Genomic DNA, 23,539 nt, shown 5'->3' with positions numbered 1-23,539 from the left:
GCCGCTCCCTGTGGAGCTCACCTCTGAAAGGCACTACAGCATGACAGAAATAAACCAGAAATATGGTGCCAGGTGAGCCAGGTGTCCACACAAAGCCTCCTTGTGTCCTGGAACCACCAAATGAAGCCAGTCCTGCTCCCACTGAAGTCAAATGGGCCCTTGAAGGGAAAGATGTTACTTGGCAGGCTTGGACGTTCTCTGCGGGCCTTGAGACCCACTGCAAGTTTCACTCTGTAACTCAAATTCTGAAACCAAATAATACATAGTATAACCTCTCATCAGGAAGGATTTACTTTATCATCTAAACTAGATCCAAGCCCTTTAACACACCTTCCAGTAAGTTGTTCAGTTTGGAACTTTTCTTCTTTAAATGTCTAAACATGGAGTGACTGGGTGGCTCAGTCAGTTGAGCAGACTCTGCCTCTTGATTTCAGCTCAGGTCATGATCTCGTGGTTTGTGGGTTCAAGTCCCGCATCAGGCTCTGTGCTGGTAGCTCGGAGCCTGCTTGAGATTCTGTCTCCCTCTCTCTGCCCCTCCCCTGCTTGCTCTCTCTCTCTCAAAAATAAGTAAAAAAATAAACCTTAAACTTCAATGAAACCTAGCCACAGAGCTACAGCCCACTGAGCACAATGGTGTGCCCCCCACAGGCCAAGCACCTGCTTCAGCTTAGCTCATCCTGGAGGCTGTATAAGGCTCAGGCTCTGGATTCAGACTAGAGTTTCAATCCTGACTTCACTGCAATGGGATCACAGGGAAGTTGATTTTGTCTGTTTTCTCATCTGTAAAATGGGGAATAAAAACAGGCCTCTCCTTAGGGCTATGTAAAAAAACTTGCTGTAATGGTGGGCAGGGTAGACAGGTGTTCAGTGAGGGACTATTAACCAGCACTAACAGTCACCTTCACTACAGTAAGAGGAAGGTGTCCTTTTAAAATAAGGACCCTCATTTTTACAAGAAGCTAAGAGGTCAACTTTTTGTCCAGCTGTGACTTTATGGATCCCTGTTCTTCAGCAAGCTGCTCCTGCTCCAAGGCCAGCCTCTCAACCCAAGGGATTTGGAAGCTAGTTGGCATCTCCATCACAAAGCCACTCCCCGCATATGAGGTCCTGGCATGCGAGACACGTATGTTCAATCCTAACTCTGGCTGAAATCCCCTATAAAACTATGCAACTTTAGCTTCCTGAGCTGTGGCACCGACGTGAGCAGCTATAACCAGAGAGCAGGAGGACGGCCAGGCTTTGGCAACACCCGCCGGGGACCAGTGTCCCGAAGCCCAGCCTCCCGGTGTCAGTTCTGCGGTTCTGCCTCCCGATGAAGGGCAGCAGGCACCTCTTAACCCACTTTGCTCAGTGAGGCTTCAGTCTGGGGACTGGAATCTCTAATTAGAATTTCCACATTCGGCAGGGGGCATCTTTATTTGTGGTAATAAAACGGGGCCAGAGCATCGCCTCCCAAGCCTACCTGCACCTCCGACAAAACATTCCCTGATGGCAGCGGGAATCCGTGATGGCGACCGAATCACAGACTGCACGAATGACAAAAGTTACGTTTAATTTACAATGTAATAAAGGTTACAGGTAAAAAGCTACACATAAAGCGTGAAAAGGCCTATTACACAAATGTACAAATCTCTGTACAAAGCTCTTATCACTGTTTGCTACCTTCGTCTCCTGTGTTTGTTACTGGGCCGAGTCCTGGAGCTCTGGGTTATGAGAGCTCTCAGTAAAGGGGGTGGGGGGTCGGGGGGGGGGGGGAAGAGCCTCTGAACCAACACCTAAAAACGTCCTCTTAGAGACATCAGTTACTTGCAAAGTACAATTTTTTCAATTGGAATTGCTGCTCTAACTGGTCATATCCTTTAAAAATTGCCTTCATAACACACTTGAATAGGAAAGCAATGCCTTAAAGAGTAGAGGATAGTACTCTGGAATCAAACGAAAAACTTCAGCAAGTAGAGTACTCAGGTGTGACAAGAGAAACAAGTGAAGTTCAAACAATACCGTAAGTTTCAAACTACCCACCTGTATCTACAGCACTGGTCACAGATGAAGAAAATCAAAATGTTCTCATTCCAACAGAAAGGACAAAAGAGAAAAAAGCCTAACTATTGGACCTCAAAACCAGTGACCCAGGCAAACATTTCTGAGTTGAAACCTTAGCTTAACTGAAGAATTCTAAACCCTCTTCTGATAGACCTGGGATCCGTGGCGAACCCTTTGCTACCTGGGACTTGCAGGGACAGTAAACAGAAACCAGGCTGCTGGACCCACAGGCTGGTGATGCTGCTGCCATCAGCACAGCTCTAGATGCCACCAGAGGGCCTGGAGTCTCTCCCCAGGGTACACATGACTTTAAATCAAACTGACCCCAGGACGAGGAAGAAAAGAAAAAGGTGGTGACGGAAGAGGCCTGGGAAAGGGCCAGGGCAGCCTACCTAGTGGGAAATATGAAACACTGTTCTACACTCATAGTGTTCTGAAGACAGGTCTTTATGGGATATTCCAACCCCACCCCAGCTTTAACATTACATGGTTAGGGCCCCAGGAGACATTCTGAAAGACGAGACCGCACACATGGAAAGTTTTTCTCCCTAGTTCATTAGCTCCCCCGTCACCCTTCCACCCAATTCCCACCCAATCCCACCCTTCTCCATGACCAAAAATATCAAATCAGTAAGGAAGGTGTAGGCTTCTTGCCCGGCCAAGCCTCTTTTGCATATTTCTTCTTCTTGGGTTCATTGACAGCTTCGGGGTTATAGACTGCAGGATTTGGTGCAGGGTTCATGTTCACTGCTGACGGCACGACGGGAGTCAAGTCCACGTCAGGGGCGAGGTTCGGGTATGGCATGGGCAAGCCACCGATGAGTGCTGTCCCATGGATGCCGTGTGGCTGAGAGCCGGCTTCACTGTGCGTGGGGGGCAGGCCCCCGTAGAGTCCTCCACTGAATGCAAAGTTCTGCATGCGCCTGCTCCCTGATTCCTCCAGGCCCAGGGAGCCAGGGCCTTCCACCCGCTTCTTCTGTGGTTCACAAGAAACAGAGGAGACAAGAGTTAAGACACGAGAGGGTGTCAGTTAGCCTTTTCTATTCCAACCCTAGAAAACTTGAAGAAGGCCCCTAACCCTCTAGCTTGTTTTGTTTCCTAGACAACCTATTTCACTCTCCTGAAATCTCAGGGTTTGAAGAGACCACCTGACAGTGGTTGTCTAACGTTGATGGTTCCCAAATACTGCTCCACACAAAGTATTCACGATCCTACAATGCACTGGGAAAAATGAGGACGTGTGAGCTTTTCATAAAGTAAAGCTTACCCAGTTTAAGTGACTACTCTTTGTCATAAGGTCATACCCCTCCCTCTCTTTTTTGATTTTAAAAATGCCCTTTTAGGAAACAGTGGTGATAATAGGTAATACAAGTATTTAAGTAAAAAGTTAATATCTTCACGTTGACCACACGACTTTTAAACATTAATCTGAGAGCAGAACAAATCTGTGGTGACAGAAAGCAGTTCACTGGGTGCCTGGGGCTGGTGGGGGGGTGGGGAACTGACAGCAAGAGTACATAAGTAAACTTTCTGGGGTGATACAAAGCTATACATGGAGTATGGTGGTGGTAACCCAGGTGTATACATTTGTCAAAACTCAAACTGTACACTTAAATGTATTTTATCATATGTAAATTATACCATAATAAAATTGACAAAGAAGTAAAAACATCTGGTTTTATATTTTATTTTTTAAAGTAATCTCTATACCCAACGAGGGGCTTGAACTTACAACCCCGAGATCATGCTCTACTGACTGAACCAGCCAGGCTCCTCTTGCTGGTTTTATACTTTAATGACAACAGAACATTCGGAAGGAAGGAAGGAAGGAAGGAAAGAAGGGAGGGAGGGAGGAAGGGAGGAAGGAAGGGAGGAAGGAAGGAAGGAAGGAAGGAAGGAAGGAAGGAAGGAAGGAAGCTCAAGGAGAAATGTGACCTGAATGCTATGGAGACAACAGAGAAACACGTCATCTTGTACTTTTTCACACTGGCTTATGAATGCTCATGAAAGATCTCCCTCAACCCTCTGACCCTTTTGGATTAAAAAAGACTAACCAGAAATTTGACAGACATTATCAATCTAAAGTTTAATTTTTTGTTTTGTTTTTTAAATAAAACTTTCTATAGCATCTGTGACCAGCATCCTCCAATCACTTTTTGAATATCTCTGTTGACAGGTCTCACTATTTCAAGGGGTCACTTGCCCCTATGGACAGTCCCAGCTGCCACGTAGTTCCTCCACATGTTGAGCAATTAGAACATCTCTGTAACTTCCACCTCTTGGTTCTTCAACACACCTGATCTTTCAACCTAATCCTGATCTGGGCTGGCTTTCCTATCTGCACCATTCTCAATCGCAAGACAAAGGCACGGCCAAGCTGGAGGTGCCATGCAGAAACACGACAATGTTCTTCCACCCCTAATAGCCAGAAGGGCAAGGCTAAAGAAAAGTGGGCCTCTCTGCACCCTGCTGGAGGTAAATTTATAGGCTCCCATCACATCAGAATTTATATGCAGCATCCAGCTGGCCAGTCGCCTGCAGCCTTTCTATGGCACTCCAGAATCCCTAGATTCAGGTGGGGTGAAAGTCTTTCTACAGCATGAAAAAACAGAAGAACAAAGAATGTGTTTTAAAATTAAGCACACACAGGGCGCCTGAGTGGCTCAGTGGGTTAAGTGTCCGGCTCTTGGTTTCAGCTCAGGTCATGATCTCATGGTTGTGGGATCGAGCCTCGCATCAGTCTCTGTGCTGACAGCATGGAGACTGCTTGTGATTCTCTCTCTCCCCCTCCCTCTGCCCCTCCCCTGCTTACACACGCACAGTCTCTCTCTCAAAATACATGAATGAACATTAAAAAGCAATTTTAATTAAGCACACATTTAACACTTACCTACACATAAAAGAGTGGGGTTTTATTTTTTATTTTCATTTTTTTCTTTAAAGATTTTAAAGTAATCTCTATACCCAACGTGGGGCTCAAACCTACAACCCCAAGATCAAGAGTTGCATGCTGACTGACTGAGCCTACCAGGCACCCCAAAAGAGTGGGTTTTTAAACCAGACTGTATGGCATTCCAAACAGTGTTACAATGTGCTTCCTACCTTGACTGGGACCACTGCAGTCTGCACCATGTTCCGGAAGCGACCAACTGAGGGATCCACATCCTCTGCAGAAGACACCAGAGGGTAATTAGTTTGATACTCTGCTGGGAGGATTAAGGGAACAGGGCTCACTGCAAACAAAGTAACCACATCAACTCATATTCAAACAGTAGAATACAGCTAGCAATTCTGAGTGTTTACTGAGTGCTGACACCGTGTTAAATCCTCACAACTCTATGAGGCAGGTACTGCTACAATCAACATCTAACAGACACACTCAGGTGTCAATGAGTGAGCTGCCTGGCCCAGTCACCCTGCTGGAGAGTGGAGGGACCAGGATTTGTGTTCAAGCAGCCAGAAATAGGCCTGGGCCCTGGACCACTGCACTGTACCTACCCTCCCCAAGTTTTTTTCCATTCCACATAGTCTTTTTTTTTTTAATTATTTTTTATTTTTTTATTTAAAAAAAAAATTTTTTTTTTAACGTTTATTTATTTTTGAGACAGAGAGAGACACAGCGTGAACAGGGCAGGGGCAGAGAGAGAGAGGGAGACACAATCTGAAACAGGCTCCAGGCTCTGAACTGTCAGCACAGAGCCCAACGCGGGGCTCGAACTCACAGGCCGCGAGATCATGACCTGAGCCGAAGTCGGACGCTTAACCAACCGAGCCACCCAGGCGCCCCTAAAATTTTTTTTATATGTTTATTTTTGAGACAATGCAAAAGACAGAATGCAAGCGGCCGAGGGGCAGACAGAGGGAGACACAGAATCTGAAGCGGGCTCCAGGCTCTGAGCTGTCAGCACAGAGCCCGACATGGGGCTTGAACTCACGAACCATGAGATCATGACCTGAGCCAAAGTCAGACGCTTAACCGACTGAGCCACTCACGTGCCCCCACATACGTCCTTTTGAAGAGAGAAACCAAAGAGCAGATATTATCAACCCCAAGCCAGTGATAAAACGATGACACGTGAGACATGTGACGTGGCCACATACCACATACCTTGCCAATGTCTGCTCATTAGCAAATAACGGAAATTAGGATTTAGGCCCAGGGCTTCCGACTTAACCTGGCCTTTGACCTGAACAACTGTATACAATCAAGAATTTTACTGAAGGATTTGAAGCCCCCTGTCAAGGTGGCATGGAGAGCAGCCCCCTTTTCACAGGGTACACACACATTATTGTGCCCTATAAAGTTTCTGGCTTCATTCGCTGCAGAAAGAAAGCGCTAAGACCAAGTAAGTGATGTGCTTACAGCTGGTCACTCACTCATGCCTCATTTACTGGACATCAAGGATGGAAGTAAAGAGCAAGATACTGTCCTGCCTTTAAGGAGGTCACAGATGAAAAGCCAGACAGGCTACAACACAACGGAGGGGTGCAAAACAGTGTTCCTGGAGCACAGAGGGGACCACTGGGCTGGACTGCCTGGGATGAACAGGAGCTTTCTTGCTGAAGGCTAAGTGTGTGGAAACAGGAAGGGAGACTTACTATTATTACTAAAAACCTACTCCAAGACCTCTTTGTCTTAATATAGTGGTGGGAAAGGAAGTTTCCCTAATAGGTGTTGTTTATCTTATTTTAAATGCATAGAGGGTGACTGTTATTAAAAGAAACACTCCTAGGGTTGATGGGGGGTGGGAGAGAGGGGAAAGTGGGTGATGGGCATTGAGGAGGGCACCTGTTGGGATGAGCACTGGGTGTTATATGGAAACCAATTTGGGGGAGGAAGAGAGTGAGGGAGGAAGGAAAGGAAGGAAAGGGAGGGAGGAAGGGAAGGAAGGAAGGGAAGAAAAGGAAGGGGAGGGAGGGAAGGGAGGGAAGGGAAGGAAGGGAAGGAAGGGAAGGAAAGGAAGGAAGAAGGGAAGGAAGGAAGGAAGGAAGGAAGGAAGGAAGGAAGGAAGGAAGGAAAGAAGGAAGGAAGGAAGAAAAGAAAGACTCCTATGAATCCCTTTGGAAAACAAAGATTCCCTATTTGAGTAATTAACCCCTGGTCTGGCTTTTCACAGATTAGGATGCCTCTAAACAATACACCCTGGCATTACATTCACAACCAATCTTTGTTCAGTGAGTGAACAAACGAATGACTTCCATAGGGAAGAAGAGGAAAAGATATCCAGGCTCATTAGGAAGGAGAGGAGGGCTGTAAAAAGGCATCCTCACCTTTTTTCTCAGCCCCACAGGAGTCCTGTTCCAATCATCCCTTCAGCAAGGAAAGCCAAACAAAGCACAAGAGCAAACTGGAGCCCAAGAGGAGTGGCTAATGGGGTACACACTCCACGTGTGCGACACGCCTGCAGAGGGCCGGGGCTAACTCTCTGGGGACCCTGTCTTGCGCTGTGCTGGCTGAATGGCACTCCTGTGCTCTCCTCATCTCTAGCCATTCCACCCTGAGAGGACGTACCCATTCCACGAGATCTCTGTTCCTTGAAGATCTACCAACAAATTCCTTGCTAAGTCTACTTCTGGTACAGGAAAGGTTGCACGGATAAAAGGCAAAAGCGGTGGTCGATGATGATGGGGAGGGATAATGGTTAACACTTATCAGGGGATTACTGAGTGCCAAGCACTGATCTGAAGTACTTTGACATATACTAAACATTTAGCCTCCCCACCAATCCTATGAGGCCAGTATCTGTTAAGTCACTTGGTCAAGCTCACACAGCAACTAAATGTGGAGGTCGATTTCAAACCTAAGTCCTCTTAACACCCATGCTATGCTCTGCCCGAGTACACATTCTGCTCCAGGGCAATAATTTTTAAGGAGAAAAACAGAGCAGACCAGACCCTGAGTTCTGAAAGAGATTTAAAAGATTGACTAGTTCAGGGATTCCCAATTTGATGGCTATTCATCAGTACAAAAAGAGAGCTTGTTTCAAACTATAGATTTCTAGGTCCAACTCCTAGGAACTCTTATTCAATAGGTTCTGGGTCCCAGAAATAAGTCTCCCTAACTGGTCACTTGGCCCCTGCCTGAACATTTCCACTGGGTATTCACTGCTTTGGAGAGTAATCTCCTCCACTCCACATACCAAACAAATGCCCAATCTTTCACAGGAATCCTGTTAATTCTTCCTCTAAATATAAGAGGGATTTGGGGTGCCTGGGTAACTCAGTTGGTTAGGTGTCGGACTCTGGATCTTAGCTCAGGTCATGATCCCATTTTGTGAGACAGAGCCCCATGTCAGGCTCTGTGCTGACAACGTGGAGCCTGCTTGGGATTCTCCTTCTGCCACTCCTGTTTGTTCTCTTTCTCTCTCAAAACAAATAAATAAACTAAAAAATAAATAAACGTAAGGATTCATTTTTTTGTTAATGTTTACTTATTTTGAGAGACAGCGAGAGACAGAGCAAGCGCATGAGCACGAACCGTGAGATCATGACCTGAGCTGAAATCCAGAGTTGACACTTAACTGACTGAGCCACCCAGGTGCTGCCCTGCCCCTCTAAAAATGTTTATCTATTGGGACACTTGGGCGGCTCAATTGGTTAAGCGTCCGACTTCAGCTCAGGTTATGATCTCGTGGTTCACAGGTTTGAACCCTGTGTTGGGCTCTGTGCTGACAGCTCAGAGCCTGGAGCCTGCTTTGAATTCTGTGTCTCCCTTACTCTCTGCCCCTCCCTCCCTCCCTCTCTCCAAAGTAAATAAAACATTATTAAAAAAATGCTTATTTATTTTGAGAGAGAACACGTGCATATGCAAGCCAGGAGGGGGAGGGAGAGGGAGATGGAGAGGTGGGGGGGTGGGGTGGGGTGGGACAGTGAGAGTGAGAGAGATAAAGACAGAGAGACAGAGAGACAGAGAGGGAGGGAGGGAGGGACGGAGGGAGGGAGGGAGAGAGAGAGAGAGAGAGGAAGGGAGAGGAGGGAGAGGGAGGGGGAGAGAGAGAGAGATGGAGGGAGAGAGAGAGAGGGAGAGGGAGGGAGAGAGAGAAAGAGGGAGGGAGGGAGGGAGGGAGGGAGGGAGGGAGAGAGAGAAAGAGAATCTCGTTGCTTTTTATGCTGAGCCAAATACTTGCTACTCACTGGCTCTGGCTTTGCCTACTCCTTCCTCTCTAAGGTCAGCCCTGCAAATACCCAACCGCAGTGGCTGTGCCTCCTCAAGCATGGTCCCCCTACCCAGCATTTGGAGGAGGTTTTCCATAGCTGCAAGTCTCCTCCTCCCTCAGGACTACATAACACATCTGGTGGCTGAGGTCACGCTTGCATTTGGTAACCCATTCGGGTGAGTTCTGCTGGGAACACAAATGAGTGGGGTTGCTGTCCCCTAGTCTTCATGCAATTTTTAACTGCACCTGACTAGTTGCCACATCACCCTGATGACTCATTCAATTAACTAAAATCCCCACATCTTTTTTTTTCATGAGCTGTCACTGGAACAGATCTTCTCCATTTAAATAATTGGTATTTTGAACCTAAACGCAGGACTTGAAAGTTATTCTCACTGTATTTCATTTGGGAAGTAAAAGTTTGGGATCCTCGTTTCCATCCACTGAGACTGATTTCAAACAAGGTTTTCTGAATCTCAATTCCATCTTCATCATACAAACTATACCTTGGGTCTCTATGTCATCCACCTCACCTACCAGAGTACCTGTCATACTGTGTATATCCAGTAAGTGGTTGTTGAAGGACGGAACAAATTAGTGAACTTGGTGGCCTTCCCATAAACTGATGCTCTCACCTTGCTGACATTTCCATACAAATTTTCTAGAGATTACTTCCTTACAGAGAGGCAAGTCTTCAGTGCAGTTAATGGTGACAGCAAAAGGTTTCCAATCTTAGAGAGAGGTACCATTCATACTCAGAACGCCACAAAGACAATAATGTTCTACTCTGAGGTAAAGATAGCAAACAACCCTACTTTACCTAAACTTCCGCTATGACGCAGACTTAGCATCTCCCCTGCAGATCAGCAGGGGAGAATCACAGCCTGGCTCTGTCTACTGAATGACATGGGCCCTTCCTTTGGCTATTTCTTTCACAATGCAACTGGATAATGCTTGAGTGTTTGAGGGTACTTCACCAAGGCACCATAAGAAACCTCTCCCCTTAATACAGTGCCGGTTGTTCTAAACCTTGCTGAGAAACATTACAACTAACCTACACACTGTGTACATACTCTCTGAGATCCAGCTTTTTCATCAGAAGAAACCAGGAAGATACCTCACCTGGATTGATGATCTCGTCATCCTCACTGAAAGTCACCCGTGAGTTCTTCCTCTTTCTCTTTGGTCTCTGAATGTCGAGATTCCCCTCCTCAATGGTCAGGGTGGAAATCCGCTTGTTGTGGGCAGTGTTGAACTCTGTCAGGTTCTAGGCCAGGGTTCACACAAGACAGACAGGAGTCAGTACACAGGGAATTTGAAGAACATAGAGCTAAACAAAGAGCAAGAAGGCTTTAGAAGTGAAACTTAACCTCTGCAGGCAAACAGCATTCTCTTCTGTATTCAAAAAAAATTCATTACCACCCTTGGACTGCTACTATTAACAAACCTCTTTTGACAGAATGTGGAACATCCTCACTGACCAGCGGGGCAGTGATGGTCAAAAGAAGGTGAACAACCCTGAGTTGAGAACAGATCATCTGTGCAAGTACCCTTGAGTTGAGGTTTTGTGTTTTGTGGGGCGGAAGAAAGACTATCATGTCTTCAAGCTGGGAATGAAAGAATGTGGCTGGGAGGAACCCCATGAACCACTCTGAATTAACGAAACAGAGTGGGCAATTGATAGCTTCTTTCCCAGCAGGCCCTGCCCACTGAAGCTCAGAAGGACAGGGCCAGGGCACTTAATATTTGGCATTAATAGTTTGTCACTTCCCGTCCCTGCATATGGCCCCATTTCTATTCATAACCGCCCATCTATTTCAATGATTAACTTGGCCTCAGCACTGCTGCCTGCCTCTTCCCAATCCTCTGGACTTATTCCAATCTGCACTGCAGTCTGAGACATTCCAAATGTCTTGAGAACAAATGTCTTGAAGACCCAGAGAGGACCTAACAAACTGAATAAAAAACAGGGAAGCACGGAAGCAGCACAGTCACAGGAGTGACTGTCAGCAAGTCACTGAGGCTACTTCTTTAGAACAAAATAACTTTGAAACTGTAAGATTTCCACTGTGCTTTTCTTCCTAAGGGCTGGGAAACTGCCCTGGTGAACAAGAGGTATATGAATGAGGGTGGTTAAGGACATGCTGGTCTACCTGAATAGACCAGTCACACCAGTGCAGCGACAGACATGTAAACGAAACAGCCACATCACAAGCCACTGGGGTCAGCCTCTAGAAAAGGAAAACTTCAGCACTTTACATTAAATCTTGTAAAATTCATGGCCTTCAGGGCAGCCGGGCCCAAAAGAACAAACGCAGCCTAGTTCTACTCAGAAGTTTCTTGGGCTATTCGAACAATATCAAAAAAAAAGCAATGTAAATGAATGAAAACTTCAGTCTCTCTGAGCTTATGTTTCTAGGTGACGGAAATGTTCTATATCTTTGCCACTCAATATGGTCACTTGCCACATGTGACTACTGAGTACCTGAAATGTGGTTAGTAGCTATAGCATTAGACAGTGCAGCTCTAGAAAAGTTTAACTCGCAGCCTTGGCTTCTAACATCTGGTGAAGGTGGGCAGACAACCATGAAGTCTACTGGCTGTACACAACAAGCCCAACACAGTGCAGCTTTCCCAGGCATGTCACATGTGGCCACACTGCCTGGCAAAGTGGCAAAGGCCCACTACTGGGCTCAAGAAAACCTCCTGATGCTAGGTCACTGGCATTTCAAGCTACATACTGAAAACTAGAGTTCCAAAAGACAAAACAGTGTCATAGACAGACGTGAAATTACATCAAGCTCGGTCTCCTCCTCTGGAAGCCCCAGTAAGCCCTTGAGTTCATCATCCTCTCCACCCATCTTCTCATCTCCTTTCACAGCTGACGGCAGTGTCTGAGGCTTCTCACGTAGAGTATATGCCCTTGTGGATGCACCAAACGAGACTGTGGAATCGATGGGAATTTGCTGAGGCTTGTGAGGCTCCAACCGAATGTGACCCAAGAAAGTGCCGTGTGCTGGGAATAACCAAATCAGAAATATAAGAGAGAAAACAGAAACAAAAACCAACCTGAGTTGTAGGAGGGAGAACAGCTCCTCCCAGAACATCAGTTTTGTTTTTTAAAATGAAAACAGCACTGGGTCCGCTCTGCATCCCTTGTCATGTGTCAAAATGAAAAGGAAACTCTTCATTGGGTCTTGAATCTCTTCAGTGGATCTCTTATACATCTTCAGACCTGACGTTACCCCATGTAACAAAGACCACTGCTTGCTCTCTGCTGCCAGACAAGTTTGGCTTCATTCTGGGTTCAGCAGGAATGGCTCCAACCCAGCAAGAGCCATGCCCCCCAAGGCAGAAGACAGGCATCACTGTGGTCTGACCTCTCCAGCCCCAAGTGTAAGGAACATAAGAACTTCTGGCCTGGTGGCAGTTATATTTGGGTTTTCCCCAGGACAATAAAGGAGGCTGGCTGAAACAGGTACAATATGAATGCCAAGTCAAGCCAAAATCCTACTGGAGAGTTTGAATATTTTTCCATGTCTGCATTCTGCATGTTATAAAATGGAGAGAAAAAATGAGATAAATTTGCAAGTTAAGTACTGGTGAGGCACGTTTCTCCAAAGCCATTATATAAGCATATTGTGTCTTTGTGGTGTGTGTGTGTGTGTGTGTTAGAGGAGGGGAGAAAGGATAGAACATGACCAGCCTAGAAGCAGGAGCCTTTACATTTTACACTATATTTATACATGGACATATGAACAAACTTCAGAGCCCTGTGAAGTCTCAATTACATTTCTGGGATCATCTTTGGCAGAGTTGAAAATCTTACTTGGAGTGTGCTTATGCAATTAAAATTGGTATTATTAGTAGTCAAAGCAAAATGCTTTGAACCTATTATAAAAAATTAAATTTTGCTCAGAGCAAGTATTTTTTTAGTGTCCTGCACCACTACTCTAATACATTAATGGAGTTTATCACAGCTTCTGCTTAAATTGGACCACAATTTTATCATGGTCCTATCAACACCTGAATACCCATAGCCCCTGGCTCCTGAGTAATTTTTTTTTGTTCTCTATATATTCCTATTGCCTCGTCCAGAACATGCCTCCCCAAAACCCTCTTCTCTCTCCAGTCATCAATCATTTCAGGAAAATAGGAGATACAACAGAAATAGAGAAGGGCTGATTTAAAAACCAAACAAAAACTTCTTCCTTGATGAGCAATAAAACATGATTTCAAAATGGAAGAACCCAAAGAGCATTTTCACATTGCCCCAAAGAGAATGTGTCAAACAGGGTGGGCGTGAGTTACTTACTACTGTTGAGATCTATTAGGAAAACTCTCTTCAGATGCTTGTGGTAGACCAAGGCAGCGTGGACCCGAGAGCAAGACTGGTGGTCAATGGTAAAGTCACACAAATCAGGGTTTCTCCCAAATAAGTAATACTTCTTCTCATCAATAATCAGTTTCTAAATAAATATTAAATTAAATATTACTTAAATCTCGTTTCAACAGGGTTTAGCAAAAACTCTTCCAATCTAGTAAGTAGAGAATCTTGAGTGGATAAAATTCCTTGCTGAGGCGAAAACAAAATTATTTCCCACTATCTTTCAAGATAAAGAGCTCAGAATAATTTACGAACATTTTTGGGGGGTGGATGGCAATTAATCTCCTCAAATACAGTGGTTAAAGGTCTTGTGTTGGTATGAAAAGAACTTTTCTTAATTCTAGTAAATGAAAGTGGCTTGTGGGAGTGGCTGTCTTCGGTCCATTGGAAATTTAAGATTTCACCAGATCTTAATTTTAGGTCAACCAGGAAACCAGAAATACAAAGCATGTCTACAAAGTAATAAGACTGCTATTCAGAAAATCTACATTCAAATGAAGATTAACAATTGGTTAGGAAAGGACAGGGGTATAAACACCTATATATATATTCTAATTATGCTGCCATAGCCCCAGAGGATTTTTGGAATCTTCTATAGGCAGTGCAATTACATTAGATACCACTGTATGAGCGTCCAAATCTAACTTTATTGTCACTTCACTCTGGCCACAGAAAAGTATTACTCCAAGTTAACTCTAAATGGGTATTTGCTGTGTCCAAACATGGAACTACTTCATGGGGCAAAGATTTTCTAGGTTTGGGGGAATGGATTAACATTTATTAAAGGACTACTACTGCGAGGCATTTTAAACATGATCTCATCAAATCCTCAAAACTCTGTGAAATAAGTATCACCTCTATTGTTAAAGACAAGAAAACAGATTGAGAGAGATGAAGCCACAAATCTAAGGTGGCCCAGCTGGTTAAGTAGCAGAGCTGGGGTCTGAACTCAGGTGTGAATGACTTACAACGCCAATATTCTAAATAATGTGCTGTGGGTCCGAAACAATTCCAAGAGAAGAGTTCCAAATGTTTCTAGACACTGGTATGGCACTAAACAGAACCCAATATATAATAGAATACCCCAATATAATAGCAGAAAAGGATACTTCACAGACCAGCGAAGTGTTATTAAAAATTTATGAGGGGAGGGACACCTGGGTGGCTTAGTCAGTTAAGCATCTGACTCTTGATTTCGGCTCAGGTCCTGATCTCAGGGTGATGAGATCGAGCCCCGAGTAGGGCTCCGCGCTGGGTATGGAGCCTGCTTGGAATTCTCTTTCTCTCTCTCTCTCTCTCTCTGTCTCTCATGAATAAGTAAGTGTGAGGGGAGAAGGAGCTGACAGAGCAGTGTTAACTTTTTATTTTGCCAAAAAAGGACACTAAAAAAATCGTCACCAATTAGTATAACAATTTGTATAAAAGAAAGGTCATTTCAACACCAAATAAATAGGAAGGGTAAGGGTAAAGGACATTCTCCGAGCTGAATTTAGCTTTACAGAACATTCACAACACTGTCCTTATTTTCCTTTAATCCTGAATCAGTAAAGCCTTTGCTGATTGGTTGTAGACTGAACTGTTGTAGATGAAGGACTCTAGATGAATTACTGCTAACACTTCTCTCAGTTCTAGAGGTCTACAACTTGACCGCTCAAGAACATGTTTTTCCTTTATTTCTTAAAACGTTTATTTATTTATTTTGAGAGAGTGAGCACACGAGAGAGCACGTGCATGCACAGGAAAGGGCAGAGAGTGAGAGGGAGAGAGAATCCGAAGCAGACTCTGCTGTCAGCCCAGAGCCTAACATGGGTCTCGATCTCACGAACTGTAACCTGGGCCAAAATCAAGAGTTGGACACTTAACCAACTGAGCCACTCAGGCACCCCTATGTTTTTCCTTTAAACACAAAGTCTCCTTAAGCTCTAGTTGACATTTCACACTATGCTGCTCCTAAAATCCCCAAGAGAAGATAGCACAAAGCTGAGTAGAGAAACAGTCACGTCAGTATGGTACCAGGCTAGCTCTCAAGAGGTTTAGATTTCATTCCTGGCTGTCACTGAATGCACAGCGGGCCACTATTCTACCCTGTGCTTTAGTGTTCCCCCTACAAAACCAGAAATATACCTCATACTGATAAGGAACAACTGCTGAGCACTTATGCGCCATATACTGTGCTGCGTTTTATGCTGGGTCACTTCATCTTCACAGCACTCTGTGGGGTAGGTAGGTACTTTTATTCTTATTTTTATGATGACAAAATTGTGGCACAAAGAAAATAATTAACCTATTCCAGTTTACACAGCTAAACACAGAAGCCACCCCCTTATCCGTGGGGGATATATTGATTCAGCTGATGCCTGAAACCTCTGATAATACCAAATATATATATGTATCTACTATGTCTCTTCCTACACATACACCCTTATGATAAAGTTTAACTTATAAACTAGGGACAGTAAGAGATTAACAGCAGTAATAAGAAAAATTCTAATATCCTGCAATAAAAGTTATGTGAATGTGGTCTCTCTGTCTCAAAATATCTTACTGTCCTGTACTTACCCTTCTTACGATGATGTGAGATGATCAAATGCCTATGTGATGAGATGAAGTGAGGTGAATGGCACAGGCACCGTGATGCATTAGGCTACTACTGACCTTCTGACACCATGTCAGGAGGATCATCTGTGCCAGTAACTGAACCCATGGAAAGCAAAACTGTGGATAAGGGGGGGGACACTACTGTATTTGTAAAGCTGGATTAGAAATTCAGGTCTGTCTTACTTCAGACTCTGACTCTTTTAACCACCACATGATAGATTTTCTTCACCCTGCCTCCTTTAAAAAATGTACCATGAGGCAAGGAACATTTTCAGGAGTGAACAAGTACTATGGGTCACTTTCTTAATTTTTCTTTTAACTATTACTTACCCAGTGTCTTTCAAGCTTAGCCTTAAGGCTCAATTAGTTCAATCTAGCTAGGTACATGGGTCACGTCTGGGAAACTCTGTCCAGCAGTGCCCATCTGCTGCTGGCAGAGCTTGTCCCAGACCTGGACCACTACGGAGCACCAAGATTTAACAACAGCCCTGACAGCTCAATCAATCATCCCCATGTCATCCCCGAGTTTTAAGATTTGGGTTGAAAATAAGACATTGATTTAGAACTGAGAGAGCCCTGAAATTTCAACATCTTGTTCTCTCCAAGTACTGTCCATGCATGCTGAATCTCATGGCATTTCTCATTCATATTTATATGCACACAGATTATGTCCACACAAACTTAAATTTGCTAACTACAGTGCTCACAGACTGGTCTCAAGGAAGCAACATATAAGGTTACCTGCTCCTGGGTTCTAATACAACACTGACCAATCTTCTATGATTCTAAGGTGCCAAAGATATACTAGAGTATGTGTTCAGAGGGGGAAAAAAGAGGGGCACCTGGGTGGGCTCAGTTGGCTGAGCATCTGACTTCAGCTCAGGTCTCTGTGAGGTCGAGCGTTGGGCTCTGTGCTGATAGCTCCGAGTCTGGAGCCTGCTTCAGATTCATTCTCTGTCTCTCTCTGCCCCTCCCCTGCTCACGCTGTCTCTCTCTCTCTCTCTCAAAAATAAACACTTAAAAAAAAAAAGAGAAAGGGCCTCCAAATTAAATATATACATTCATTATTAAAGGGACCTCAATTACAGAAACGTTCAAATATACTGAGGATAACAGTATGTCTTAGAATCAAGGAAATGTGTTAATTCTTGGAAAGTGTCCAAGTATATGAAATTAATTCATTGGTCTTTCAACAGTCATTAACACACAATTTCTTTTCTGTCTCCCTCTTTTTTTTTTTTTTAAAGATTTCATTTTTAAGTAATCTCTATGCCCACCATCGGGCTCTCACAACCCCGAGATCAAGAGTGGCATGCTCTACCGACTGAGCCAGCCAGGTGCCCCTAACACAATTTCTTGACTAGCTATGGCTAATACCACTATTCAGTTGTGCCTCTGAGTTATAACTCAGAGTGTGTCTTTACACACTGGGCTTAAATGACTCATGGCTTTTGTTTTAATATTGCACTTCTTAAACCCAGCTATCACAACACATCACAAGCCTTTGACACAAGGCTAGGATATAGATAGCTCGGTTAGTATCAAGTGCTAAATCCTTAAAAATAGGCACATCTCAGGTCTATTCCTCTCAGAAACAATGTAGTGATGTCTAAGGACTGTAACTTGACAATCGTGTGGCAACTCAGCATACCTAAGAGCACTGAAGGACAGAGAACACAATCAGTTAATGGAAACCAGTTATCGGAGGGATGTTTGAGAAATTAGAGTGCCTTGAAAATGTGTATTATTTCACAAAGGAATATGATATTAGCATTAAAACTAGGCCTCCTTGTCTGTTTCTTCCTACTACAAACTAAATATTTACTAGATTCTAGTAACAAAATAAATTCCTGTATGTCTTCAAAGCTTCATACCATGTAGCAAAAATATTTTTTGTATCTATCAAACAGTCTACAGTAAAAAGAGTTTACAGACATTTTAGCTAAATTATTTCCTTGAATAATCTTGATGTTTTGTAACCTTGAAAATAGAAGAACCCATAACAAAAAGTCTCTAAGTGACTGGCTAAGGCATGATGAATTCACAAAATTCAACACAACTCATGCCTTAATACTTTGCAAAACACCTGGGTCTCCTTCAGGAGATTTCACAGATGGCTTTTCAACCATGGAATACCTTGATTTTTACTATAGGCCAAAGGAAAACAACTGCTTTCAAGAATAGGGCTTTGAACCTTAATTCTGTCTGAGTGAGCAAACATAAAACTGCTTGAAACATGGAGACTCACAACTCCATGCTCACAGGGGACTTAATCTCCATTTCTTGGTAAATAAATGGTACCATAAGGATTTTAAAAAACTTAGAAACTTATACAGACTAATAGCTAATCAAAATTCATGTTCTCTTGAGGTTCTGTATGGTGTTCATTCTAAAGACTTGTATAAAAGCTGGAATTCTGCTCTTTTCCTTTATAGTACTTATTTAAATTATAATCATCTAATTTTTGTGTGACTGTCTTTCCCACCAGATAATTTAAGAATAGGAACCACATTTGTTGTGTTCACTGTTGTAGTCTGTATGCTGAGTACCATGACTGGCACATAGTAAGCATTCAGTAAATGTCTTGAATGAATGAATGAGTTTTATCTTCAATCCAGTCTCTTTCTGAACAAGCATTTTAGCTTACTATATTTCTTTGAAGGGCTTGGGCCTGAATTGCATAAATGCAACTTAAAAAAGTGAAAATCTACATCATTCACTTTCTTCTTCGGTTACTGCATATCTTGCAACTTCAACACAATTCCACATACTCAGAGAGAAAGAATTCGCCAAGTTACAGGGCTTCCAGTTTGATGGGGACCCATAAGCCTATGATCAATTAAAACCCTTCATCTGGCAGGTGAGAGAAGTCACAAAAAACTGAGTGTCTGTGGGAGATACCAGTTTTGAATGTGTTATATCACCATATGCTTTTAATAGAAAAAAAAAAAAAATCAGGATGAACGAAAGTAGCATTGCTGGAAAACAAAGCACAGGAGAGGGGGCGGAAAAGTGAGTCACTGGCAAAAATGCTTAGTGTGATGAGGGAAAAAAAAAAAAAGAAAAAGAAGACATGTGTTTCCATACCTCAATTAGCTTGTCTCCTTTGACTACATCCAGATGTAAACCAGGTGGGGGTTTACCTGCCCTGAAAAATAAGAGTGAGGAAAGCATTTTCAGGATGAGTTTACAAATGCCATTTACAATTACTGTCCCATTCAACACTGCGGCTCTTTTACCAGTCTATAATTAGTTCATGTTCAGCAGAAATGTCATCTACTTCACTGTTATTACAGCTCCTTTCTACATTTGACACTTCCCCAGTGATTCAATTGCTCTAAAACAGACTTTAGTGGATCTCTATTTAGAACAGCACCAAAGAAACCTATATCTACCTTGGAGAAAAAGCAGCACAGAGAGTCCAAGTACTACTATAGCTGGGGCAGTCTGGTCACTTGAAGTTGGAATCTAAGATGTGCCACTACCACTAATACCATATAAAGGCAGAATGAATCAGTGGTGTTTGGGGCTGATCAAGATTAGTCTCATCACAGAATAAACAGAGGCTACTGTCCTGGGCTCTGAGACCAAATCAGAGGTGCATAATTAGGGATCTAGGGCAATCCAAAAGCATGTCCGTAAAACCAGGTACCAATAAATACAAGAGGTGTTTGTTACCCTTGAACAGGTCTGTCTACAGGGGTATGTTTAAGGGAACTGTTCCCTATACTCCTATAACCTATACTCCTATAACACCATTCAAGGAGGATACACATATGTCAAAGCAGCTAACAGTGGCTGGTACTTACCAGACTGAGGAAATGGCTGGTGATTGCAAATAGTCTCTTGTAACTATAAGTTTACAGTCCTGGTCCAACTTCTGAAACCCATGCAGCAAGGGACCAAAATGGACATACAATTTGTAGACTGAAGCAACTGGGTGTTACAAAAGTGCAGAGGGACCCAGAAAACAGCCACACATTTGCTTCAGGCCTTTGCTCCTTTTAAGTTTGAAGAAAGAACAATCTTGCCAGAGCCCCTACATTTGCATGCGCATGCACGCACACACGCACGCATACACACATACACACACACACACACACCCGGTAGTCATCTCACAATCCTGCCTCAACTCTTCTATGGCAGTTGCTGAAAGGGCAGTGCACTGAACAAAAGCCCATTTTGTCCGGAAAACAGGTAAAGAAATGTTAAATGTTACATCCAAAACATGCTTTCTGAACTCCTACTGTGTGCCTGGCTTAGGCCTAGGGGCTGGGAACACAAAGGTGAATCAGACAGCCCTTGCCCTTGAGGATCTCAATATAACGGGAAAGAGATGAATAACACCTAAACTGGGATGAGCTACAGCAGAAATAGCTCTAACTCGGATGGGTCTCCTTGCAAGGCAATGCATATTTATTCATCTTGTAACCTACTCAAAGACTAAACTAAATTATTCCATTATTCCCAAGAGCTTCAGAAGGACTGAAAGGGGTTCATTCCAAAAATTACTGATGCCTACTTTGAGGTGGGTCAAAGCCGTCCCTACCCTCAGGGCGCTTCCAGTCTGCGGGAGACAGAAAAGTACTGCACGGGAGATGCAGCAACGACAGAGGGATGCTGGGCGCTGAGCTTGGGCTGGGGCCGGGAAGCTGGCTCGTGCGCGCTCGGGACAGAGAGCAGGGGGGCAGGTACGGTGCTCCACAAGAACACCAGGCACTCAGTCACTAGTTGGGGTAAGTTCGGGGCCAAGGCCCCGAAACGCCCCCGGCAACCGGCTGATCGCCCAAGGGACTGCCTAAACGAGCACCTCAGAGCCCCCAAGTCTGGGTTTCCTCAGTTTCTGGGCCCGGGCTCCAGGCTCCCGGTTCCTCCACACGCCGCCCGGCCCGACGGACAGTTCTCCCTCAATCAGTTCCAGGGTCTCTGAGCCGTCCGGCTTGCTGCGAAAAATGAGCCGCCCTGCCAGTCCGGGCCAAGCCAGGCCGGGCCAGGCCACTTCAGCCCTGGCCGCCCCGCCACTCACCAGGTCGGGCAGTCGAACAGCGGGAGGCTGGAGCCGGAGTTCGCGGCTGCCGCCATCTTGCGTCTCCCCCTCCCATTTGGCGGGCCCTAAGCACGCCGGGAAACTGGAAGACCCAGAGGGGAGAGGCAGCATCCCAGCAGTCTGTGCGTACGCACTCGCGCGCGCGCGCACGCACACCTACGCATGCATAGGGCGTTTCTAGTGGTGGTGGAACCTGGGGTCTGATTTCTTAAGTTCTCTTTCGGTGTTTTGAGACTGCCGCCCTTCTCCGGAAGATCCTCGGGAGGGTACGGCTTTCCTTGCCCAGGAAGTGCCTGAGGAAAAGGGGCTCGTAAGGAGGGGTGTCGGTCTCCCTTAATGTCCTCTTCCAGACAACGCTTCTGGGCTCTAAAATCTTGGGACTCTATCCTTGCCCTGGGCTTGCACCATCAGCCTTTCCACGCCTATCTAGCGTGAAGCTTGAGGGCAGAACTCAAAAGAGAGTGGAGTGTTCAGTTTCTCTTGGCCCTTCTGCACAGAGCTGCACGCACCCTACTTACTTCCCCTTTCTAATCCAAACCTGGGTCTTGAGGATTTGTGTAGATTCTGGGAGACTGCCTTAGGGGATCATCTAATCTGTTTATGAAAACCGGACAAACTGCATGCAGCAAGGAGCGGATCCAATTAGAAGGCAGGCGTCCACATCTTAAGTGTACGCGAATGAAATGGTTAATCAAGCTGTGGCCCCTTTGGATTTTAAATTTTTGGTCACAGTGATTAGGTAGTGCAAGGAAGCATTAGGATTCAGGCCTGCCCTAGGTGTAAAGGCTGAAAGAGACCAATAGCAGATTCTGTGCCTGTAATGGCTTTATTGAACGATTATTTGACTGGGCAAGTATATGTTTTATATGGATCATCCATTTAATCCTCACAACACTTGAGATAGATATCATGATCCCTGAGGGGAGGTTCAGAGAGGTTGAGTTACCCAGTCTCACCCTAGAACAAGTGGTGAGTGGGTTTCCAACCTAAATCTGTATGATGCTAAAGGCTGTGCTCTTAAATCACCACTGTCCCTCGCACTTAGATGTTGGTACAATTACATTTATTAGCACACAACTGATGCCTAACATTTTTTCATTTTCGTAGAAAACATGAGAGGATTATCTGGCCTTTTTAAAAGAAAACAATGGCAAAATTACTGCTCACCCAAAAAGAGACACTGCACAGCAAGCTAGCTCTATGATGGGGTTATTTCTTTTCCTGCTACTGGTCCTTTAGATTTTTTTTTTTTAATTTTTTTTTTCAACGTTTTTATTTATTTTTGGTACAGAGAGAGACAGAGCATGAACGGGGGAGGGGCAGAGAGAGAGGGAGACACAGAATCGGAAACAGGCTCCAGGCTCTGAGCCATCAGCCCAGAGCCCGACGCGGGGCTCGAACTCACGGACCGCGAGATCGTGACCTGGCTGAAGTCGGACGCTTAACCGACTGCGCCACCCAGGCGCCCCGGTCCTTTAGATTTTTAAATCAAACATCAGCCTGGTGTTTGCTCTTTTGACATCTCCAGACATCAAAATTTAACTGCAGCATAATATTAACTTTGGTTTTTAAATTATCAACTCTTATGGGTGTACGAGAATCACCTTTTCCTCTGGCCTTCAAAAACACAGTAAACTCATCCAGCAAGCTAACTTGATCACATCACTTACCAAATGACCTGTTAATATCCTCCTTTCCAGACTTGTGATTCCAAAGACCAGGCTGATGAGAAAAATACAAATTCTAAACTTAATTTCAAGAAAACAGGCTACAGCTCCTCCTTTGAGCACAAGTACGTGATTCTTGAGAAGGAATTATTCTCAAGTGTTTTGAGTGTAACAGAAAAGAACAAGGTACTTTTATCTACAGAGGTTGTCCATGCCTTTGAGGTTCCATGCCCCTTTTCAGGCATAAGGTGGTGTTGAAGCAATTTCCAGCTAACAGTGACCTGATATCTTATGTCAGCTTTGCCTTTCAATTTCTCAGCTTCTGTGTGTGGTTCATTATTTAATCCCTTCTAGTGCTGACTATACACCCAAGAAACCTAAAGCTATATTCTTACCCATATAATTCTTTACTCCTTGGCCATGTTTCCTGTTTCCAGCACAGCTGACAATCACACTGACTTCTGATGTAATGGCGCCTTACATTTACCTAGGTCTTATAAAGCAAAATGCTCTTTGTTTGGGCGCCAATGATGTCAGCATAGATCAGCAAACTGAAGGGCAGCAGTCACTGAAATGGAAAGACTGATGGGCCAGCTGCCTTAGGATTTTGGTATCTCAACTAAGATTAATTTCTTAGACT

General features: G+C 44.4%; 1 protein-coding gene and 1 non-coding gene across 4 annotated transcripts; both read right to left on the bottom strand.

Annotated features, from left to right (window-relative positions):
- Window positions 1–1,533: 1,533 nt before the first annotated feature.
- On the bottom strand, window positions 1,534–23,358 carry PPP1R8 (protein phosphatase 1 regulatory subunit 8). 3 transcript variants are annotated; one of them, XM_045476279.1, is made up of 7 exons: window positions 23,295–23,358; window positions 19,273–19,333; window positions 13,516–13,669; window positions 11,996–12,216; window positions 10,323–10,467; window positions 5,146–5,210; window positions 1,534–3,019 (listed from the first exon to the last, which is right to left on the bottom strand). In XM_045476279.1, the coding sequence occupies exons 4-7, from the start codon at window positions 12,059–12,061 to the stop codon at window positions 2,666–2,668; spliced, it is 630 nt and encodes a 209-aa protein (XP_045332235.1). In that variant the 5' UTR covers window positions 12,062–12,216; window positions 13,516–13,669; window positions 19,273–19,333; window positions 23,295–23,358; the 3' UTR covers window positions 1,534–2,665. The 3 variants fall into 3 exon arrangements, with proteins under 3 accessions (XP_045332235.1, XP_045332233.1, XP_045332234.1); XM_045476277.1 differs by lacking the exon at window positions 23,295–23,358 and adding an exon at window positions 21,212–21,342; XM_045476278.1 differs by lacking the exons at window positions 11,996–12,216; window positions 13,516–13,669; window positions 19,273–19,333; window positions 23,295–23,358 and adding an exon at window positions 12,270–12,747.
- Window positions 17,571–17,736, bottom strand: LOC123600256. Its single transcript, XR_006713615.1, has one exon. It is a non-coding gene; the product is annotated as a small Cajal body-specific RNA 1 (non-coding RNA).
- Window positions 23,359–23,539: the final 181 nt, after the last annotated feature.

The sequence above is a fragment of the Leopardus geoffroyi genome, chromosome C1 (genome assembly GCF_018350155.1).
Source record: "Leopardus geoffroyi isolate Oge1 chromosome C1, O.geoffroyi_Oge1_pat1.0, whole genome shotgun sequence".
NCBI lineage: Eukaryota > Metazoa > Chordata > Mammalia > Carnivora > Felidae > Leopardus > Leopardus geoffroyi.
This window is presented reverse-complemented; position numbering and strand designations above follow the sequence as displayed.

Bases quoted from the DNA above. Each gene is read 5' to 3' on its own strand.
- PPP1R8 (XM_045476277.1), bottom strand. From the start codon at position 21,267: ATGGCGGCAGCCGCGAACTCCGGCTCCAGCCTCCCGCTGTTCGACTGC. The intron at 19,334-21,211 runs GTGAGTGGCGGG...CTTATTTTTCAG, and splicing joins CTGTTCGACTGCCCGACCTG to GGCAGGTAAACCCCCACCTG. The intron at 5,211-10,322 runs GTGAGGTATCTT...TGTCTTCTGCAG, and splicing joins TGACGAGATCATCAATCCAG to AGGATGTGGATCCCTCAGTT.